General features: G+C 33.5%; 1 protein-coding gene across 21 annotated transcripts in view; it reads right to left on the bottom strand.

Annotated features, from left to right (window-relative positions):
* The window catches only part of SUPT20H (SPT20 homolog, SAGA complex component), a 38,680-nt gene that overhangs the window by 3,605 nt on the left and 19,124 nt on the right, over positions 1–15,951 (bottom strand). For 10 of the 21 annotated variants that reach the window (XM_045567368.1, XM_045567377.1, XM_045567370.1 and 7 more), the window contains 11 exons: positions 15,256–15,327; positions 14,079–14,236; positions 12,932–12,958; positions 12,326–12,358; positions 11,459–11,576; positions 10,863–10,965; positions 10,557–10,715; positions 8,528–8,834; positions 7,857–8,011; positions 5,382–5,437; positions 3,059–3,178 (listed from right to left, as the gene is read on the bottom strand). In XM_045567368.1, the coding sequence (XP_045423324.1) occupies positions 3,059–3,178; positions 5,382–5,437; positions 7,857–8,011; positions 8,528–8,834; positions 10,557–10,715; positions 10,863–10,965; positions 11,459–11,576; positions 12,326–12,358; positions 12,932–12,958; positions 14,079–14,236; positions 15,256–15,327 (1,308 nt within the window). The remainder of the gene's footprint in view (positions 1–3,058; positions 3,179–5,381; positions 5,438–7,856; positions 8,012–8,527; positions 8,835–10,556; positions 10,716–10,862; positions 10,966–11,458; positions 11,577–12,325; positions 12,359–12,931; positions 12,959–14,078; positions 14,237–15,255; positions 15,328–15,951) is intronic. The other 11 variants (XM_045567386.1, XM_045567382.1, XM_045567385.1 and 8 more) reach the window with 5 other exon arrangements.

Raw genomic sequence — 15,951 nt, 5'->3', positions numbered from 1 at the left:
AACTCAAAAACAGCCCCACACAAATACAGCCAACTGACTTTTGAAAGGTGCAAAAGTAATTCAATTGAGGAAGAATAACTTTTTCAACAACTGGTGTTGGAGCAATTTGATATTTATAGGCAAAACCCAAAACAAAACAAAACAACTTGGACCTGTAACTCTCATACAAAAATTAACTGACAGTGGATCAAGATTTAAAATAGGAAACTATATAACTGTTAGAAGAAAACACAGGAGAAAATCTTTGGGGCCTAGGGCTAGGTAAAGAGTTCCTGGACATGACACTTAAAGCACATTCCATATAGAAAGAAACTATTAACTTGGACATTATCAAAATTAAAAACTTTCCTCTGCAAAAGACATTCTTTGATACCACCTAAAATAATGTCTGAAATCACAATTCAGTATATAATGCAAGCCAAACATTTCAAAAGTTATATATTTCTTGAGGGGAAGAAATATATAACTATTTTTAGAAAGTTATTCTAAAAACTTTCTAAAGTTTTTAGAAAGAAATTGCACCAAACAGCACAGAGCTGACAGTAAGGGGACACTCTTAAACTTGAAACCCAGTTTATGAAATGAACAACAGAAAACAGCAGAGCACGTCACCTCCATCACAGCTATCAGAAAACAATCCTAAAATGCAAAAAACCCCAGCTGATACAAATTTCCTACCTAAAAACACCCCACAAACCTAAAGAAGATTGTAAGACATCACCACCAATGGAATTAAATTGTCACAAACAAGCTGTAATAATGACTAAACACCTTGAATAAGAAATGTAAACACTAAGAAATAAAAAGACTCAGACTAAAACCAAAAGGATGGAATAAGGTATACTAGTATCAAAAAAAGCAAGAACTACTACTAATACTAGAAATAAAGGTCATTTATTAATGATAAGGGGTCAATTAAAAAAGGACATGATAATCCTAAATGTGTGTGCACCTAAAAATACAGCCTCAAAAAAAACAAAAAAAACAAAAAAAAAAAACACTTCAGCAAAACTGATAGAACCAAAAGGACAGACAGAAATTTCCAGTTTTGGTTAAAGACTTCAACACTTAAGAACATGTAGAAAGAAAGTCAGTATGGATGTAGAAGACCTGAACACCACCATTAAATAACTTGATATAACAAAGCAGTACTGAGAAGGAAATGTGTAACAATAAATGTTTATTTTAGGAAAAAACAACCTCAACCCAATAATCTAATCTTCCACTTTAGACCTGAATCTACACATTAAAAGGACTCACTGGAAAGACATGAAAGATTGATTCTGACACATATCTAAGTGAAAATATTAGACTTCAAAGATAAACTTTCAGGGCCTCTAAGCAAAATGATTAAATAAATAAACTTATAAGAGCAAGATAATTAGACTGGCATCAGATTTCTCAAAAACATACAAAGCAAGTCAATACTAGGAAGCATTTTCAATAAATTTAAAGAGACCAAAAACTATAGAAGAAGACAGTGAAAGAGCTGCATGACATTGGATTTGGCAATGATCTTCAATGATACCAAAAGCACAGGCAATAAAAGTAAAAACAGATAAAATGAACTATACCAAAATTAAAAACTTTTGTGCAAAGGACACAATCAAAAGAGTGAAAAGGCAACCCATGAATGAAAGAAAATACATGCAAATCATATATCTGATATATATATAAAGAATATATGAAGAACTATAATTCAACAATGACAACAAAATAACCTGATAAAAACGGGCAAAGGACCTGAATAGACTTTTCTCTAAAGATGATATACAAATGGCCAAGAAGCATATGAAAAGATGCTCCACATCACTAATCATTAAGGAAATGCATATTATTATCTTACACCCATTAGGACGGCTGCTATAAAAAAAATGCCCCAAACCACCACCACCACCACCAGAAAATAAAATGCTGGCAAGGATATGGACAAATAAGAGAGAACCTTTGTGCACTATTGGTAGGAATGATATAAAATGGTATAGCCATTATCAAAAACAGTATGGTGCTTCTTAAAAAAATTAAAACTAGAATTACCCCATGACTCAGCAATCCAATTTCTGGGTATATATCCAAAAGAATTGAAAACAGGGTTTGAAAGAGGTAACTGTATACCTATGCTCACAGCAGCATTATTCATAATAGCCAAAAGATGGAAGCCAACCAAGTATCCATCAATGCATGAATGGATAAACAAAGTATGGTATATATGAATATTATTCAGCATTAAAAGGAAGGAGATTCTGACACATGCTACAACATGGATGAACCTTGTTTAGCTTTATGCTAAGAAATGAAAAGGACAAATAAGCCAAACATGAAAGGATAAAAAAATATATGATTTCACTTATATGAGGTATCTTGAGTAGTCAAACTCATACAAACATGAAGTAGAATGGTGGTTGCCAGCAGGTGAGAAGGGGAAATGGGAAATTGTTATGTACTGGATACAGAGTGTCAGTTTTGCAAGATGAAGAAGTTCTAGAAATCTGTTGCACAACAATGTGAATATACTTAACACTACTGAACTGAACGCTTAAAAATGGTTAAAATGATAAAAACACTTGTAGTTCCTTCTTCTATTTTAATTTACTGCAGCTCTTATTCAATTTCATTCTGTTTGGCAGCGTTCAAGTATTTGTTTTTGTCTGTGTTCCCACTGCCCTATGATGTCATAACAGGGACATCTCTATTCCAATAGCAACAAAATCCTATGAACAGAAAGATGATGACTGGAGAAAATACACGGGCCATAGGGGCAGAAAGACCTGGGTTTGAATCCCTGGCTCTGCTCTTCACTATGTGGCTATTAGCGAGAGTAATTTATCTGAATCAATTCCTACCATGCAAGATGCAGGTGACATCCTCTAGTTACTATGGCTGTTTTATTACAAATAGGTACCCAATAACTGAGAGCTACTACTGTTAACAAAGAAAAACATTATAGGAAATGTTTGTTCCAATAAATTAAATAAAAGCACTTGAAATATGCTTGGGTTATACAAAAAATGTTATAAATTGTATGGTAAAAGCATATGGAAGGCTAGAAAACCCATACCTGCTCCCCAGGCTGTTGAGGACTAGAAGTTGAGGGCTGCTGAGGTTGTTGTGGTGTGAACTGAGACAGCTGTTGTTGCTGCTGCTGCAGGGTGTTAAAAATGAGTGAACCACCTGGAAGCTATTAAGAATTTCAACAAGAATTAACCAATTTTATAACCAATTAACCAACATTATTTTTATATGAAATGTTTAAATTTCTTTATTCCACAAAAAGTTTTGGAGCATTTACTATGTGTCGAGTACTATTCTAGTCAATGAGGAAATAGGTAAACAAAACCCAAAACATATTGCCTGCCCTTAAAAAAAAATCTATTTAGAAACAATTTTTAAGTGCTATTACTTTGGGCTCCCAAATGTTAATACTCTCAAACAAATCTTTCTGCTTCAATAGTTGAATAGCTATCCAGATTTACATACTATTTTTTATTTCACTCTTCTTATATATCACTACAAAAGAGCACTAAATGCATTAGAAAGTAAAAACAAGCTTGGGAATCAGAAATGTATATTAAGAAAACCTAGGCTGGGCGCGGTGGCTCACGTCTGTAATTCTAACACTCTGGGAGGCCAAGGTGGGCGGATCCTTTGAGCTCAGGAGTTTGAGACCAGCCTGAGCAAGAGTGATACCCCATCTCCACTAAAAATAGAAAGAAACTAGCTGGACAACTAAAAATATATAGAAAAAATTAGCCGGGTATATAGTAGCGCATGCCTGTATTCCCAGCTACTTGGGAGGCTGAGGCAGAAGGATTGCTCAAGCCCAGGAGTTTGAGGTTGCTGTGAGCTAGGCTGACGCCATGGCACTCTAGCCCGGGCAACAGAGCGAGACTCTGTCTCAAAAAAAAAAAAAGAAAAAAAAAAGAAAACCTACCCTCCAAACTTTGTTCTAACTCTGTTAAAACTCAAGAAATGCATGAATTTCTATATAACATAGTGAGGAATTCTGAAGCTGAAAAGGAACATTAGATGTCATATTTAGTTTGGAGACCATAATCTGTTCTGTCATTCTGAATCTAAATTGAAACAAATTAAAGATATGTTTAAGAAGCATCCAGAAACTTCAGGTTAATAATTAAAACAATGCTTTCCAAATGAACCAGAAAACTAATAGCTTTTTCATTTTAATTTATAGAGATTTAAGTTAGAAGTATTTTGAGGCTCTTGGGAGAATGTCCAAGAAAATACCAGCTATATAGCTTAGATCTGTATAGGCATCTTTGGGTCAAAATTATCTACATTCTGCACAGCTTACTGTTAGGTAAATTTGGACACAGCACAGATCAATTGTGCCTTCTTCAATCAGTGGATGGTAAATGTAGAAAAATATAATAAATCCATAAGGTGGCCTTGTCCTTATCCCTTATTATCAGTGCTAAGACTGATCCTTGAGAGAAATTCCAACAGTAATATGCAAGAAAATAGGCTAAATAAACCAATGGGATCTGTGGTCTTGCCCATATTACAAGTATACTGTTCTGCAATTACAGTCTATGGATACTGACACTTATTTGCATCTTATATAAGAAATAAGTTTTAAGTGTTAGCTTTAATGAATTTCTCAATTGTTATTCCTGAATACCAGGCTGGTTGATCTGTTTGTTCCCAACAATCCATAGTTCTACCATGTCATATCTTCAGATCTTTACATCATGTCTATCTTTAAGTTCTCTATGTAATTCCATCCATTTTCCAAACAACTAGCTTAATACCTTATTCTTTCTTTAAATTAAAGGACTTAGCACATAACCCAGAATATGGCAAAAGTATGTGTTATAAAATCTCCATCTTCTACCTCTATGAATATGCTGACACTGATAACATATACAAGAAAAGCAAAGCCTCATCGTTAGATACATACTATAAATCAACAAGCATTTACTGAATGATAATTAGGTGCCTGCCACTATGTTAAGAAATCATACTCTCCTCAGGAAAAGAATACATACTTATTTTTAAAATCTCCATTCAAGCACAAAATTGACTGCAAGTAATAGTGTTTACATAAAATTATCTGTTGGGAGAGCAATTAATTTATAGGTATATCCACTATTACTATTGTAGGCAAGTATCCTTCTTGGAAGGTGTCAATTCTCCCCAATGCAACAGGTAGTTGATTAGGCAGGGCTGCTAGAGCCAATGAAAGTGTGGTATATAGAATGCTGATTTTTCCTCCATATCCACCTGGCCACACAAAGGTAGCAAGAGTAACCATCCCCTTAGAAGATTCTGAACATAACTCAAAATTTCAAATACTGATATATACAGATAGACATTTTTTAGAAAAAAAAATCGAAGTATCAAAAGCAGTGTTTCAGGTTTACCTGGAGTAGATTTAAGGGTCTGAGACTTGAAGTATTTTTTAAACCAAATGGAACACCTGTTAAATAAAACTCATGGTTATAACAGAATTGAAACTTCATTACACATGAAAATAACTTATACTTAGTACATTAAAGTACATTTTATGTACTCTCTGCATAGATAGGCTTATTTTCCATACTTTTAAAATATCTTAAAAACAATAGACCATTTTCTTCAATATTTATCAATACTGAGATTTTACTCAAAGAGGTGGAGCACCAGATGCACATTATATTCTATATCTCAGAAACTGAGACTTCTTTTCTCTATTCTGACTGCTGGCTGAACAAAGAGTGAGCTAGAATTATTAGGACACCATGAATATGATAAAACTCACTGTTGTGCAAATACATTTCAAGTACTAGCATCTATTTACATTTCTCAGTACTACATTGTATACTATAGTACCTCTAAGAAAGAGTGTGTTCTATGCCTTTTTTTTAACTGCAAATGCCAATATCCAGAATGCTAAAGAATACTGAATTTTATGTGTAAGGATCAAAACCCAAAGTCAGGAAACAGCGTGCTCTGTTGATTCTGACCTTATTCTTAAAAATCTGTGATGTAACACAAAGTGCATATCGTAAAACTTTTTCAGTAAAGCCTCAGAATGTAGGCTTTTTGGGCCACATGTGGCTTTGTGGATCCTTGAGCGCAGCCTTTTGATTGAATCCAAATTGTATAGAATACATCCTTTTAATAAAGGGATTTGTTCTGTGAAACTTGGATTTGGTTGAGGGGCCACACTTAGGGATCTGGAGGGTCACATGTGGCCTTGAGGCTGCAGGTTTCCCACCCCTGCTAGGTGACCCTGGTCTTAAAGTATATTTTGCTCATTAACAAAATATGTATCTAGTTCTCTCTATCAGATAATTTTATTAAAAGAAAAGATGTGAGACAAGAAATTCACATGTGATACTACTGAAGCCTTGTTTAAAAAACTGAAAAATATCATATTGAAATTGATATTCCTCTTAGGAAAAATTCTTATAAAAAATGGTTCAACTCCCTTTTAAAGTATTAACAGATGACATCTGTATGATGCTTTCTAGCTTAACAAAGGCACTTTTATACTTCATTTATTTCTCTGAAGTGCCAAATGAAGATATTTCTACTTCCATTTTAGAGTAAATGAAAGTGAAGTTAAGGGAGAAAAATTAAGTGATTTCTCTAAGGCCCCACAGTTTACAACTGAAGCCATGTGTAACTGATGCAAGTGGTAGGGTTACATATAAATGTAAATACCCTAAATTCCAGATTTGATTCTATTTCCAGGGCTTTTGCCAACACAGTACATTTAACATTTATGCTTGTTAAAATAAGAACATTAGCTAGAAGCAGGAAATCATAACAGGTTAACATGTTTCATTATAATATTCTTTGGGTTCTCTTTCTTATAATTCACAGAAACTTTTTTTGTTTGTTTTTGTTTGTTTGAAGGAGGGCCTCACTCTGTCACCTAGGCTGAAGTGCAATGGTGCGATCACAGCTCACTGCAGCCTCTGAACTCCTGGGCTCAAGTGATCCTTCTACCTCAGCCTCCCGAGTAGCCAGGACTACAAGTGCACACCACTATGCCCAGCTAATTTTTATGTTTTCATATTTTGTAGAGAAAGGGCCTCACTATGTTGCCTAGGCTGGTCTCGAATTCCTGGCCTCTAGAGATTCTTCCACTTCAGCCTCCCAAAGTCCTGAGATTATAGGCATGAACCACTGCCTGCAGCCCATGGAAAGTTTTTGATAATTTTTTCTTATTATGTTGTTTTTCCTGTTAAATTTTTCCTCAGTAAGAAATTAAATTGTTCCAAGATATTACAATGTATTCTTTTAAAGAGTATAAAAAAAATGGCAAAAGTTATAACTATTTTGTAATAATAATGCTTATCATGTCTCAAGCACGGTAAACACATCATCTGCATTTATTCATTTAATCCTCATAACTGAGTTATCATAGCTATCCCCATTTTATTTATGAGGAAATGAAGAACAAAGGAAACTTTCCCAAGATTACACAAATAGTGAGTTGCCCAACTGGGATTCAAGCTTACTCAATCCGGGTCTAGAATCTAGGCTTTTAACTGCCATGCTGTGTTGCCTCTCCTGCATGATGTACATTTTAAAAATACATTTTCCCTGGAACATGACTATACTGGCAATAATAAGGCTACCAAAATTAATTTTACTACAATATTTGGAAAGCAAAAGATAATTTGCACAGACTCACAGGCTTACCAAGTTTCTTCATAGAAGCTGACGGCTAGATTGATGGTTTTGGATTCAAATACTAGAATTTGAAAGGCCTTTGAAATTAAATACCTGGGATATAATGTCATAAAATAATGACATTAAATGCCTTTAGTAAGACCCTTAAAATAACATTTTTACTTTAGCATGTACTTTAATTTTTTAGAGGTTATTATTTCCAACATTCTGACCTGCTTGAGAAGCTGCCTGCATTGCACTGGGCAATGCATTTGGTAGCAGACCTCCTGAGGGCAGAAGTCCACTCAGGTTTATTCCTGCAGGAGTTATGGCACCAGTGTTACAGCCCAGCATGGGGTTTGAACCACTCATCAGAGCCTGGGCCCCACTGCAAGAGAATAAAACAAAGCATTAAACTTCCACCATAAAAGGAAAAATCAGTAACACAATTCCTTGGATTAAAAACAAACTACTGAACAAACACAGTTATTTCTGCCTTAAATATCAATTTCTAGGCTCAGTTTCATTTTAATGACAAAAAGTGACAGCAAGGTTGGCTAAAATGAAGTACTGAGTATTTATTAAGGTTTAAAATGTTTAAATGTTTAAAATGTAATTTGGGAAAGTAAAGTGTTAACCAAAGAACTAAAAGATGGTAACACAGAGGGTAAAAAGAAAAATCCAAGCTGCCGTCAATATGAAGTATCATCTCAGTGCACTTAATAGATGTGTTATATAAAATTAAAACATACATGTCAGGAAGCTTCTGTCCACATCTAACCTATTCTCTTTCAGTTTGTATAATATGCAATTTGTTCTTAATTTTAAATAAGAATTTATTTAGACTGGTGAGACTATCTTTAAAAAAAAAAAACAAAAAAACAGGACATTAATGCAAACTTACCAAACAGAGCCCACTACATTGATGAAGTTAAGTCCAGCAGAGTTTGCCATGACCTGGGTGGCCGTAGTTCCTGTAGTTATAGATGTTACCATGGTGGAAAGAGGAATGGTCGTTACAGGCATTGCCTGGCTCAGAGACCTTTGCTGCTGAGCAAACTGAGTTAACAAAGTGGGCTGAGGGGTGAAGCCTGAATCTTGGGGAGTAGGGGTGGCTGAAGGGGTACTAGGAGTTGAGCTCTGAGCATCAGGAGGGTGTGGGATCGATGAAGGGGTTGGTGTAGGAGTAGATGGCTTAGGAGTTCCAGATCCTGCTCATTGAGAAAAATAAAAATTGCTAGTTTGTTATAAATGGCCAGTCCTTTTTAAAATAAGGTTAATGGAATCTTACTTAGCACTGACAATTTGTTCCAGTTTTTTTTTATAAGCAGTTAACTGCAAGTGTTAATTTCTACACATGATACATGAGTGTTGCTACACTCAATTACAATTAAGGATGCAGTATATCACCGAAAAATCCCATTAGAGATGCTATTACCGTAACAGTAAAATTATACATTTGTATTCTACCACAATACCCATTTAAAAGTTGGTTTCCTACATGCTGCCTTTAGCCTAAAAAGTTCAAAAGTAATTCAAAGTAATTTGTTATTTACGATTTTACTAATTCAAGACTTCATTTAAAAGTATTGCTTATTTAGTGTAACAGTCTGAGATAAACTATGAACATATTTAATAAATTACATGTGGTTAACAATCTTATTTGGCACCTAAATATACATGTTTAATTCCTAACACAGTTTATCCTGACAAACAATTTACAAAAAACAGTAATAAAGCAAATATTTGATAGATAATACTGCATCTTTAACAGTAACTGTGTACTTCTGTTTAAATGTAGAATGTATAGAAAATCTGTTGTGAATGAAGTATGCACAGTTTATCAATTTTTAAAAAAAAACAAAAACAAAAAAACAAAAACCAAAAAAGTAAAACCAAAAGCTCTTGAGGTGTTTTCTTTTTTAGCTTTCATGTCCTGCAGAAAGAAAGGAAAGAAATGTGAATGTCCAGAAGCTGTCACTCAACCCTTACTTAAAGTAACAACTGTGTGCAGTAGATTACCATAATCCATACCCACAACATAAGAAGTGTGAATAAGACTTTCAGAAAATTTATATATTTTTCTTTGTGCAAAACAAGAAGGCAGAAAAATTACACCTTTTGAGCTATCAAGATGAAGATGTTTATATCTAATGCGAAGACCACCCTATCACTGTGCAGTGTACTAAAACTTTCAGCACACATTAGTTATCTACAAAAAATCTAAAAAACTGGAATGCTTTTTTCCCCCACCTCGATACCTAAAATATTCAGATATTTACTAATTTGAAGAAATTCTCCCCAACTAATGCTAGCATTCTTGTATAACTCTTCTTGATGTTTTTTTTAAAAAAAGTAATCAGTAGTAAAAATTACATTTTAATATCTTCAGAATAATGCTTTATGATCATCATTCACATTTAGTAACTGACAATTTATACAAGAGTGTAGGAGTGTTTTTGAAATACTGGTTTTCAGTTTATTGTATCACCACCTTGGAACTAGTTGGCTTCTTACATATACAAAGATAGGACCTGCAGCAACAACTCTTATGACATTTTTTTCATATCAGCCACATAGTTTACATAAAATGTAAAATGATCCTAGGGTACACTGGGATAAAAAAATATTTTGAAATCTTACTGCCACATGTAACTACCAGAGTATTGTTTTAAGGAGATGTGTAGGTTGCAAGTCTATAAGAAAGGTATACACAGAGTGCATACATAGATAACAGAAAAACAAGTACAATTACAATAAAGACATAATACATACAATCAACAGAGCTCTGCCTGAAGCTTCTCGCAACTTACACATTTTGGGTACACAGTACATTCAGATTTCACTAATTCACAGGTCGAAAAAAGCTGTCTTAAGAAACACTAATGCAAAAGCTTATGAAGACTTAATGAAGAATTTAAGTTATGACTCACTTTGTGATGAGCTGGCAGGTGACAGGGCAGCTGGAGAAAGCATGCTAACTTGATTGAGATCCACAGATGACTTCCGAGAAAGACTTGGTGGCTTGGAAGAAGGAGGAGGAGTCGGAGATTTAAGAAAGCTGCTTGCCTGTTGTGGTGTAAAATAGTTACCTAGAAGAAGAACGTAAGTTATTTTCTAGGTTATTATTCAAAAGTCTATAAACTGAAGAAATGAAAATAGGGGCAAAGTTTTAGAAAGAGATTACTATTGTATAATAATATCTTACTCCAGACTGTAAAAAACTAAGAAATGTATACCTGAGGAACTACTTCCTGAGCTTGAGGGAAGTTTGATGGGTGGGGGTCGATGTTTTACTCCTTTCCCCAACACTGAAGACTGAACTGACACGTTCTCAGGCTGCTAAAAGACAGTGACATTAAGTATACTTATTAAATACCACTATAATTCCCCGATGAAAATACACAATTTATAACTGCAAAATACTCTTAGTGGCTATAGATTGAATATTATTACAGAGGAACATACTTTCACATGAGACCCACGAAATATATTACAGTAAATACAAGCAATGAGAAGATTTCTGAGTAATAGGGCAGGGAGAAAGAATTTGAGAGAGAAGGGCAGAGTAAGATGGATGCAAAGTTCCCATCCTTCTATGCCTATCTTTTCCAGGAAAATAACAACTATTGAAACCAGATGACTAGAACATGGGTGTTCATGATACTCTTCTCTCTACCTTAGTGGACATTACAAAATTTCTATTACAAAAACTTAAATAATAAAAAGAAGTTAAAAATAAACAATACCCCCACCTCTCAAAAAATGATCCTTAACATTTCTCAGATTTCTTGAGAAACAATTAGACACAAAAAAGTAACAATAATAAACACACTTCTGTTTCTTTCCCTGGAGAAAGTTGACTCAGACTGGCTGAGCCACTGGAGCTATGTGACATCTTGACTGGACATTTGGCTTCATTCTGGACCAACTCCTGGTACTGATTAACTACCCTGAAATAGTAAGGGAAAACAGGTAAAGATTAGCTAACCCCTGTTTTAAACATAAATTTATTATATAGGAAATAATGACTTAATGAGAAAAAAATGTTCCATCAAAATTGACACAAAGATTTAAATTAGGCAATTTATGTTTAACACACATTTTTCTAACTTTTTCAATGACAAGCTAATGTTTAAAACATTTTACTAGATAACAGCCTAAAGATATACTTTCAATATCTTATTTCTAATACAGAAATTTCAGGGATTATTTAACCAATACGCAGCCAAAAAAAATATTGCCTTTCTCTTAGATTCTGAGTAATGTATTACCTAGAAATCATCTTCCTTAGCTATAGTAGATATGTCTAAGTTTTTATATTTAAAATAAAAGTGTATTTTAAGTATTCTTATTTTGTTTTCTTGATTCTATGAAAAAATATCCTAAGTTATTAAGAACATAGGAAAAATGCGTTAGTCACCCAAATCTCATTCTATGAAAACAACCATTCTTAATAGTTTGGTTATCATACCCTTTCAAACATTTCCCCAGAATCAATAGGTTTTTAAAGTTGGAAAGAACCCTAAAGATTCCAATTTTTCAGCTGAGGCCCATAAACATTAAATGTTGTATATTTGACCAGTTAATGGCAAAACTAAAATCAAAGTTTTTGACTCCTAATGGAGTACTCTCTATCTTATAAGGGTGAAAAGTTTTTCATATCCTTTATGACCAAAAATAAAGATGCAAATATTTTTACCTCTCAGCATCAGTCTTTGATCCAATAATAAACCTAAAATGTTAAAAAAAAAAAAAAAAAGGAGAGAAATATTAGGTAACAGTTGTCTTAAGAAGCCCTGGAATCACTTTTGAAGTCCTCCATATTTTAGTCACGGTAATTTGATAAATTGATATTAAATCTACCAAGATATTATGTAAAAAAATTTAAAAATACATTTAAACTTATGAAGCAATGACCAAGTTTTGCATGCATTATGAAATAAGCATGTGAATAATTTAGCAGATTTAACTTAAGGGAGATTTATTTTGACCAAAATTTATTTATAATACAATATAAATCTGGGCTGAAAGTTACAAACTGCTATATACCCTTACAAGTGTTCACCCTACAGCAAAATCACTGAACTACCATGTACAAGGCCTTGGCCTTCCTCTCACTTTAACCTTTGATTTTAGAAGTTATTATATATGTCCATATAACAGGACCTTAGAATATATTTTAGACAAGGAAGATAATTTATCACCAATTCAAATAAAATATCTCTACCAAGTCTTTTTAAAGAGTTTGACATTTATATGATTTCCTAACAGATTAGAATAGTGAGTTTGTTTGTTTTTTAATTACCAATTTGAATGATCATCTGTGGAGGAGCTGAAATATAAAATGTAAAAAAAAAAACTTGGTTAATGCAGCTCAAACTTTAACTTCAGAGTTTTTAAATAAAGTATTTTATAAATAGGGAAGAATGACTGGAAGATAATAAATGTAGCATTTTTGCAGTGACTCTGATATAAAGGCAAACATTTCAATTTGCTTCCTGTCAAGCAAGTTAATCAGTTTGCTTTTTGGACTGATTTTTTTTTTTTCATGAGAGAACCTATATTATCCTTGCATTCTAGAAAAGTTAATAAATTTAAAATGACCAATGTATGTCTTTAAGTGAAAGATTTTTTTAAAATATGAGTAATCAAAATACCTGATCTTTGTATACAAAAATAAAAACTGGTAATGTGCAAAAATTATCTAAAGATTCCCTGACTGCTACTAGTTCCTCTCACTGACTTTTACCTAGGGATGGGTGAGGTTACTCTTTAAATTTGAGTTTCTCCTATAGTTTCAATTAGTATTTTGTGTAAGTAAAGACTTTACAAACAATTTAATGTAAACTGGATTCCTGCCCTTTTCTGCTGAGTTCCTTTTTTCCCCCTTCTTTTCAAAACAACATAAAGTTGATTAGAAAACAAAACTAATAATAAAGCTAATAATAAAAACAAAATACTGATATCGTGTACTAATTACATATAATTCATATTTTTGGAAGATCAACTATATATATTTCTAGGGACAACAACGATATTACCCACTCAGTCTGTCTCCTGACACACAATGGTGAAATACCAACAATCTCTTAACATTTACACCAAACTTGCTTCCCATTTAAACATAATTGCCCGAATACTTCACGCTTACAGAAAGGTTAAGTCGTAAGTGCCATAAATATACCAACAAGGATATCACAGGACTATCCTTCAAAGCAAGAATAAAATTCTACTATATGGTTTTTTTTAAAAAAGAAATATTTTAAATAACTCTTAGACAACATGGTATATGATTTAAGCTTACATAGGTACCCTGCCAAATCTAATTGGTACATTTAACTAACAAATGAATTCCCAAAGGGAAATTTTTATTCATTAATGGTTCATCAGTAATTGCTAGATAAATTCTGGCTGTCTGATTTTGTCAGTTAGAAGTACTTAACAGAACTCACTGTGATGGAGACATCTGGCTGTCACTTTCTTCATCTGCTTTACATGGCTGTATTTTACCATAGTAAAGTGGATCACCAAGTGACTGCAGGATGGTCAGCTTTGTTTTCTGATATTGACTGCCAGCTTCACATTCAAACACATAATCATCTTTTACATCCTGAAAAAGACAGAGCATCCCAAATAAATACCTTCTCAAGTAAGCAAGCAATCAGCATCAGTAAAAATTGGGAATAAATGACAAACTTATATCTGCCAGTACAAAGACACGGCCCTTGGGCTACAAAGATGTTTACAACTGCCTGAAAGAATAAAGGACGGAAGAATAGTTTTTTTAAATGTATACACACTAAACATAATCTAATAAAGCATTAACATATACCATCAAGTATAAACATATGTAACAATATTAGTATCTCATTAAATACCTTATACATATTAATATATGTGTTGGAAATCCTACCAGTAAACATTTATTGAAAATTGTTCTCGGCACTCTACAAGTACTGCCTCATAATCTTCACCACATCATGATGCTCTATACTGTTATTATTTCCATATTAGAGGTGAGAGAACTGAGCAGAGAGGTTAAGTGACTTCACTAGGGGTCACATAAGGAGCCAGCAGTCCATACCCCAGCTGGTGCCCCTGACCCTCATGCTACCCTACTCCTTCATGCTCAGCAGGGAAATATGAACTGCAAATATTAAATAATATTGAGGATAAAATTTTCAAAAGCAGATCTGTTCTATTTGTCTGCTTTTGCTACCATACATAAAAAACCTCTCTCATCATTCCACTCTTGGGGTTCACCTAATTTAACATATTATGACTATTTCTCCCTTTAAGAAGTTACTATTATAATTAGGGAAACTTAACCAGAACATCTCTGTTAAGAGACATCCTTAGAAGAATTTACTAATTTGAAACAGAAAACAAATCAGAACTACCAATATGCAAACAAAAGGAAATGCTGTTCTGCATTAAAATCGCTCTTTAAAACAGAAACCATACTTTTATTAAGAAAAAAAAAGTTGTTCCTTCTTGTAATTCACTGAATCCTCAGAAAATCCTTTTTAATAAAGGTCCCAATCTATGGCAATTGCACTTTCTGTTTAACAATGAATTCAAATCCCAGATTAGAAACAGCATCATTAGAAATACAGGCAATGATCTTACATGGGCTGGCCAGACTGTTGGTTGTGAGTCATCCGATTTGATAGACTTTTCTACTTTAGCATATTTTTCCACCTAAACAATCAAATAAAGAAACACCAGATAAAATGGCATCAGTATTCTAACCAAAGAGAACAACATAAGTAACTCAACAATACAATATACTTATTAGCACAAGAATTCTTGCCTTACTAATATTGCCAACCACTTATGCTTAAGTTTAAAACTCTCCTGACATGTTCAGTTAAAACAACTTTAAATTAAATAAATAAATGTAATAAACACAGCTGGCTTTTCTGAAGCCTCCCCCACTCCTTTTTTTCCCCCATAAGCTGACATTATTACATTTGTCCTCCAGAGCTCTTCTGTTAGGAAAATTAGAATGTCAGAGATATAAGAATCAAGATCTTTCCTTTTGGCAAAGTTTTTAATGGAACAGGAAGTGTCATGTAACAGTGGGGAGAAAACTAAAGGAAATTAGGAAAAATATAATGTTAAAATTGATAAGATTTTTTGGATGTTTTCCACTTTCTAGTCAGATGTCAGTAATATATTCCATATGTCCTAAGCACCTATATGAATCAAATGTTCTCATCTTTATTGGTAACCATGATCTTAAAGAGTATTTTAGACTCATCTGGGCACCTGTAAAAAATACAGATTTTAATGTCCCACCCACTGCATACCATGACTAAGTAA

This window comes from Lemur catta, chromosome 13 (assembly GCF_020740605.2).
Source record: "Lemur catta isolate mLemCat1 chromosome 13, mLemCat1.pri, whole genome shotgun sequence".
Lineage (NCBI taxonomy): Eukaryota > Metazoa > Chordata > Mammalia > Primates > Lemuridae > Lemur > Lemur catta.
Note: the sequence above shows the minus strand (reverse complement) of the source record. Positions and strands in the feature narration are given on the sequence as shown.